Consider the following 7,955-nt stretch of genomic DNA (forward strand, 5'->3'; position numbering starts at 1 on the left):
ATTTCCACGTTTTTCCAGGATTATTTTTTAAATTTTATTTCTTAAAGTAGAAACCAGAAAAAAAAAAAAAGAAAAAAGGATAAAAAAGAACGCTTATTTTATTATCAATTTTGAGGAAAATGTTATTTATATAAATAATTTCCTTTAAAAAGAAAAAATTTAATAGTATATTTAAATATATTATTTATTTATATATTTATTTATGGTGTTTGTTTGTTTGTTTGTTTTTCTTTTCTTTTTTTTTTTTTTTTATATCTTTTTTTTTTTTTTATAGAAAAGTATTTTTGTGTTCAAAATGAATAATTTGTAAAAAAGAAAAAAAAAAAAAAAAATTTATATAATACTTATATATAAATACTTTTTGAAAAATATATTTTAATTTTTTTTGAAAATTAAAAATAAAAATGAATAGTATGAACACATATTCCCCTTTATATAGTTCCTATGAAAATATAAATATATATAAAAAGAATAGGAAATTTGAAGAGGATAATTATGAAACATCAACTGCTAATATATCTTGTGATTCTAAGGGAAGAATATTAATAAAAGGTAATAAATTTATGATACAAAGAAATTTAAATATATAAATATATATATATATATATATATATGTATACATATGTTAATATATATTTTATAATTCTCTATTTTGTGGGTGTAATTTATAATATTATACAGTAAATTTTTAACCAAAAAAGAATATAATATTTGTATATATATATATATTTTGTATGTATGGTTTTATATATATATATTTTTTTTAATTAATATATATTTTATTTTTAACGTATTGACCTTCTCAAAATATGAAATTAATATGCAAAATGATTTTGAATTGTTTGTTCTCTATTTCGAAAATGTGCATTAAACTATTTATTTATTTTTTTTTAATTAATATATTTTTAATTCATAATATATTATTTTTGATTTTTGGTTATCGTCTAATTTATACAAATCATAATTTTTGATAACCATACAAAAATGAATTTTACATTATTTTTAGTTAATTAAAAATATTTCCTTTCGTACACACACATATATATATGTAATATTTCATTAATTCAAAAGTATTTTATCTTTTTTCATTTTTTTTGTTTTTTCATCCTCTTTATATAAAATGTAATCATTTTTATTATATGTAAATAGATATTTATATGTGTATGTATTTTTTAACCTTATATTTATATATGTTGTGCATTTGTTGAACTCTCTCCGTCTTTTTCATTTATATATAATTATATGTATGTATACATTAATTTCTTTTTTTTATATATACATTTTTGAATGATATATATTAAAATATATTAGTAGTTGTGTCTTTCAATTTTTTTTTTTTTTTTTTTTGTCTATTCATTATTTTTTCATTTTTCCTGTATATATATATATATATATATATATATATACATATATATTTATATATTTATATTTATTTATTTATTTATTTAATAATATTTGAGAATATGGCGAGATCATACATTGTACGACTATGCCAATATTACATATATTAATGTTTTTCTACATTATTGGTATAGATACTTTGTACATATATATATATATATATATATATATATATATGCACAATATATTTTGAATCCTTTAAATGTTATATTATCTTATTTTACTTATTCATCTATTTACTTCTTTTTTTTTCTTTTTCGTTTATATATTTTTAGAAAGTGAAAATGATAGAAACGAATCGATACAGAAAAAACAGATGGTTAGTTCAATGGATAATAGAAAAACGAATAAATCTGAGAAACAGAACATTTCTTCTTATTATAAAATGAGAAAAAAAGCATCCAATCATTTAAAGGATAAAGAAAAATTGAATAATAATATAATATATGTGAAAAATCCACATGCTAATACGTATGATAAATATTATTCTTTGAATATGAACATCATGAATAATATGAATAATATGAATAATATGAATAATATAATGAGTACGTATAATATGACGTGTAACAATAATAATAATAATAATAATAGTAATGTTTATTATCGAATTAGTAGACAAAATATAAATGGGAAGGAAAGATTATTAAATAGGTATAATATGATGAGGCCACAAAGGTCAGCTGATATGTTATTTAGGAATTATTTATATAATGAATTACCATATGAAATAAATCAACAAAAATTAAATAAAAATATAAATGATAATAATGCAGGATCATTTGATAATTTAAATAAAACAGCATTTGAGCATTATAATAAAAATAAAAATATTTTAGATGAATATAATAGAAATATTTTGAAATATTACAATAGCAATTTAAAGAATTATCGTAATTCATCCTTTGATAATATATATACAAGATATAATAATAATAATAATAATAAAAATAATAATAATAATAAAAATAATATTTATAATACTAATAATGTTTATAATAATAATAACAATATTTATAATAATAATAATAATAAGAATGATAACAGTAATAATTCTTTTCAATTTAGTAAACAAAAAGGGCTTATGAAAATTTACAGTAATAATAATAGAAACATGAACGATTATGTTGTTAAGACAAGTAATATAACACGAGGAGCAGATAATACATGTGCTCAGGAACAAATTAATATTCCTACGTATAATAAAACCGTTTTATTAAAATCATCCCCAAATACTGAAAATACTTTTAACAAAACCTTATCAAATATTTTGAAAGAACAACCAAAACGAAGTAGTATGTTTTCTTTTAATTCTTCTGATTTTTTTAAAGATTTTGGGAAATTAAAAAAAAACTTTGTAGGCAAAAAAAAAAATAAAATAAATAAAGATATTGTAATAAATGGGAATATTTTTAATAATAAAATAATAGATAATAATACATCAAATGCAAAGAGTGAAGGGAATAGTACTCTTCATAAAATTTACAATTTTATATTTCCATCAAGTGTAAAGAAATTACAAAAGAAAAAACAAAAATTACAAGTAATAGAAGATAAGGAAAAAAATTCCGACAGAGCGGTTGTAATGCCGTTAAAAAATAAGATAATATATATAAATGATGCAAATATAACAAATGATAAATTTAAACATTCTTTTGAAAATTATAATTATCATCAAACTAATATTCCTTTTGTAAGTGTAACAAATTATATGAATAAGGATTCAGCAAAAAATGTAAGGAGTTTTTCTTCTTTCGACGTTAAGGAAAGAATATCACCAAGGGTTATACGAAGTGGTAATATTAACAATAATAATAATAATAATAATAATAATATTAACAATAATAATAATAATATTAACAATAATAATAATAATATTAACAATAATAATAATATTAACAATAATAATAATATTAACAATAATAACAATTATATTAACAATAATAACAATTATATTAACAATAATAATATTAATAATAATAATATTAATAATAATAATATTAATAATAATAATATTAACAATGATTTTAGGAACGATGGTAATATTAACAAAACTGTTAATATTAATAATAATAATAATCTAAATAATTATAGTAATACTATGAGGTCAGTTGCAAAAAATACAAAGAAATTGTCGGCGCAAAAAAATTCATTGGTTAATGATAAACATCATACGTATCATGAAAAATTAATAACCAACATTTATCAATTTACAGGAGGTCAGTCACAAAAAAGTTGTAATATTAAAAATCAAAATGTTAAAGAAGAAAAAATAAATAACACACAAACATCATATATTAATAATACACTATATAATGATTATACTAATATGCCAAATGTAGAAACATATGGGCTTTCTGAAAAAAGTAATAATCTAGAAAATAATGAAGGTAACAATATAAATGGAAAATTTAAAAATGATAACAATGCTGATAAAAAAAATAATGATGAAAATAATACCATTAAACATAATGTTAATGAAAATCCTAATGAAGTAATAGTAATGAATAATGAAACAGAAGAACAAATAAATCATAATAAATTTATAAAACCATTAAATAATATAACAGGAATAGATCCAAAAAAAAATATATACAATACAGTTATGCATATAAATGATAAAATTGATTTAAATAAACACGATTATAATTATAATTATAATAATATATTTCAACATAATTATATGAACAGTTCAGATAAAATGACAAATACATCTTTGCATATTAATAAAAAACCTGATGATATTTTTCAAAATATGATATCTAATAATGATACTAATGTACCATGTGTATATGTAAATAAATATATAAATAATATTTTTCAAAATAATAATCCATCAAATGTTACAAAATATATTAACACAATTAATATGAATAAAGCACCAATAAATATTGATGAAAATAGTAACAAATTGGATAATAATATTAATTATGAAAATGTTACAAAAAATATGATTTATAATAATTACACAAATAATAATGTATTATATATAACAAAGGAAAAAAGTGATAATAAGCTTAACAATTTAACAAACCATTTAAATGATTTAAAAAATAATTATTACGTTATAAATCCTTCATTATTATATATCCATAACAATAATAATAATAATAATATTGAGTGGAATAAACAATATACAAATAATTTTAGCAAACCAAATTTTTTAGATAAATTTTTTTATGAAAAAAAAGTGGAAAGTATACAACCACATCATTTAAATCAATATTATTATAATAATCAAAATGTAAAATATAATCCTTCCCATATTAATATATTAGAAAATAAATATGTTAATCAATTTCCTAATCAAAATGAAAATTCACTATTTAATTTTACAACACATCATGATAACATAAAAAATAATAATATAAATAATATATTATTATTAGATAAAGCAATAAGAGATCAATCTATTTATTACAATAACAATAAAGGAGAGGATGAAACAAAAAGTGGGGAACACACTACTAATCCTTCCGTAAATTTATTAATGAATAATTATCAAGATAAAAATAAAAGTAATTATGTACATTCAATTGTATCCATTACAGATAAAGACAATTCAATATATGCAAAAAATAAATATGCAGAAGTGGTAACTAAAAATAATGAAAAAAGGGAAGATGCTATCCACAAAAAGGATGAACAAACTGTTTTTAATAATAATGATAATAATTATAATAATATTCACAATAATAATATTCACAATAATAATATTGACAATAATAATATTCATAATAATAATATTGACAATAATAATATTCATAATAACAATATTCATAATAATAATATTCATAATAACAATATTTATAATAATAATATTCATAATAACATTGATGTTTCCTCTAGGGAGAATTTCTTCCAACATGATATTCAAAATACAAATCAAATTAATAATAAAATAATTACTAATATAACACAAAATGAAAAACAAAACGCAAGAAATGAAAAATGCTTGGACATAAATAACAAAGAAAAGAAGAAAAAAAATAAAAGCGTTCATTACGATATGGATGAAATATTGTCGTTAAAATGTAAAGTTTATGATGAATTAGATACATGCCTTAAATGTATAAACAATTTGACTAAAAATAAAAAGTTATATGAACAATTAAAAAAATATAAGAATAAGCTTGACAAAGCTACCAAAACAAAAAAGTTATATGACGAATGTACATCCGAAAAAACGGGTTCTTATTACACTATGAAAGATTCGTACATATCATCATTATTGTGTAATGAATATAAATTAAATCATATATTAAATAAGGGTGATATCAAATTATCTGACGATAAACACATTTTATCTTACAACCATCATAAGAAAAATAATAATATCAACGATATTAATAATATTAATCATATTAGTAAATTTGTTAATAAGGATAATGATAAAACCTTGAATAATATTAATATTTTAAATCATAATAAAGATCCAAACAGTGCCATTTTCTTACCTAGTGATAATACAGAAAGTGTTATTTACAATATGAACACAAATAGAAAATTATGCGATAACAATTTGAATGTATCCAAACATGTTTTATATAAAAATTCGAAAGGAACTGATAGCACAAGAACAAATATTTATGATGATTATAGTATGTCCTATGTAAAATCAAATGTAGATAATGTTGAAAAAAAAGAAAAAATGAAAAATAATATAAATATATCTGATAAATATTTCTTATCAGAAACTGATTCTCCATATATAGGGAAAAAAAAAGCTTTAATGATTACATTAAATTATAATGGTTTATTAGAAGGATGTGTAAATGACACTGTAGATATGTGTGACCATTTAATGCAACGTTTTGGATTTAATGATTTTATATTGTTGAATGATTGTAATTTATGTTATAGAAATTTTGTTACACAAAAAGCAAATAAAAAAAATATATTAAGTAATTTACATAATCTTATTGTTAATTCAAATAATGGAGATATATTATTTTTCTATTTTTGTGGTTATTCTATAAAATTGATAGATTCCAAATTTACAGAAAATTATAATTTTGCTTTACTTCCTCAAGACCATTCAAAAAATAATTATATATATTCAAATGAAATATTTAATATAATAAAAAAATTACAAGGAGGAAAACAATTATGTATAATATTTGATACTACATATACTTCATATTTTGTTCCAGTACCTACTTCAATAACTTATAATAAAAATATGAATACAACTGAAATATATAAATATAATAATTTTTCTTCTAATCAAAAATATTTAAAATCATTAAAAACGTTTGGTAAAATAAGAGATAGAAATGTTGATTCGATTTTTGTTGAAAATATTAAAAAACCATTATTATATGAAATTTATAAAAAGGAAAATGATACTAATACAAATGATAAAATCATGCTTGTCCCATCAATTTTTTTCTTTTCTCCTGATTGTAATGATAGAAATGATTTTGAATTCTCAATCAAAAACAAAGTCAGAGGTAATAAACTATGACACATACTATAAGAAAAGAAATATGTATATGTAAATAAATAAATAAATAAATATATAAATATATATATATATATATATATGTATATATATCCTTATGCATAGTTGTATATTTCTTTTTATTTATATTTTATCTTAATTATAATTTTTTTTTTTTTATTTCCCTTTTATATAACCCATTTTAGGTTTATTGACCTACTGCTTAGGTAAAGCGATCGAATTGCTGAAAAACGATTTTTCTTATCATGATTTGTTTGTTGCTGCATCTCAAATATTAATTGATATAAAGAAGGAATATAATTTGAAATATGTAAAATTTAAACTGTCCTTTTTAAATGAGTACTCACCAGATGACATCAAATTTTTATCACACGAAAGTCTTTTCTTAAAGAAAAAACTACAACTAGATGAACCTTTATGGAAACCCTCCTTAAAATTAAACAATTTAAATCAATATATTCAAGATATTTGTAATATGGATGAAAGGAAAATGTTAAAAAGTTCAAAAAAAAAATGTTTGCTAATTTTTATAAAGGATATTAAATTTTATACGTACAAAAATATAGATACAAAAAATGAGTACTTTGTAAGTTGCTTTATTAAAACCAAGAATGTCAACATATTGTGTGTCAGGTAATATATAAACATAAAAGAAAAAAATCCCACTTAAATTATGCATGGCAATATTAATATATATATATATATATGTATATATTTTATTTTTAGACGTAATAATACAAAAGAACAAAGAATTGTTCAAGATAAAATATTTTTCCTAGAGTACATTACATTGAATGTAACCCATATGGTACGAAAGACAAAAACGATATATATTACAAAAAAGTTAAAATTTTATGTTCATCTAATATTAATAATGTATGAATATATTATTTTTTATCTACAGGAAAATGGCAACATTTATGTAGAATTATTTAAGAAAAAAAGGAAAAATTATTTTGTAGCAAGGAGTATATTTAATATAAGGTACATATAAATATATATATATATATATATATATATAATTATTTGAAGTAATCTTATTTGATAATCTCATTATCCACATTTCATTATTTTTTTTTTTTTTTTTTAT

At 18.7% G+C, this 7,955-nt stretch overlaps 1 protein-coding gene across 1 annotated transcript in view; it reads left to right on the forward strand.

Moving 5' to 3' along the window:
• Positions 1–404: 404 nt before the first annotated feature.
• Positions 405–7,955, forward strand: part of PRSY57_1437700 (metacaspase-like protein) — a gene marked incomplete at both ends in the record, with an annotated part of 8,040 nt that continues 489 nt past the window's right edge. The window contains 5 exons of the mRNA XM_020115321.1: positions 405–552; positions 1,677–6,854; positions 7,051–7,498; positions 7,592–7,673; positions 7,770–7,849. Coding sequence (XP_019969978.1) covers positions 405–552; positions 1,677–6,854; positions 7,051–7,498; positions 7,592–7,673; positions 7,770–7,849 — 5,936 coding nt within the window. Of the gene's footprint in view, positions 553–1,676; positions 6,855–7,050; positions 7,499–7,591; positions 7,674–7,769 lie in introns of the transcript that reaches the window.

This window comes from Plasmodium reichenowi, chromosome 14 (assembly GCF_001601855.1).
Source record: "Plasmodium reichenowi strain SY57 chromosome 14, whole genome shotgun sequence".
Taxonomy (NCBI): Eukaryota; Apicomplexa; class Aconoidasida; order Haemosporida; family Plasmodiidae; genus Plasmodium; species Plasmodium reichenowi.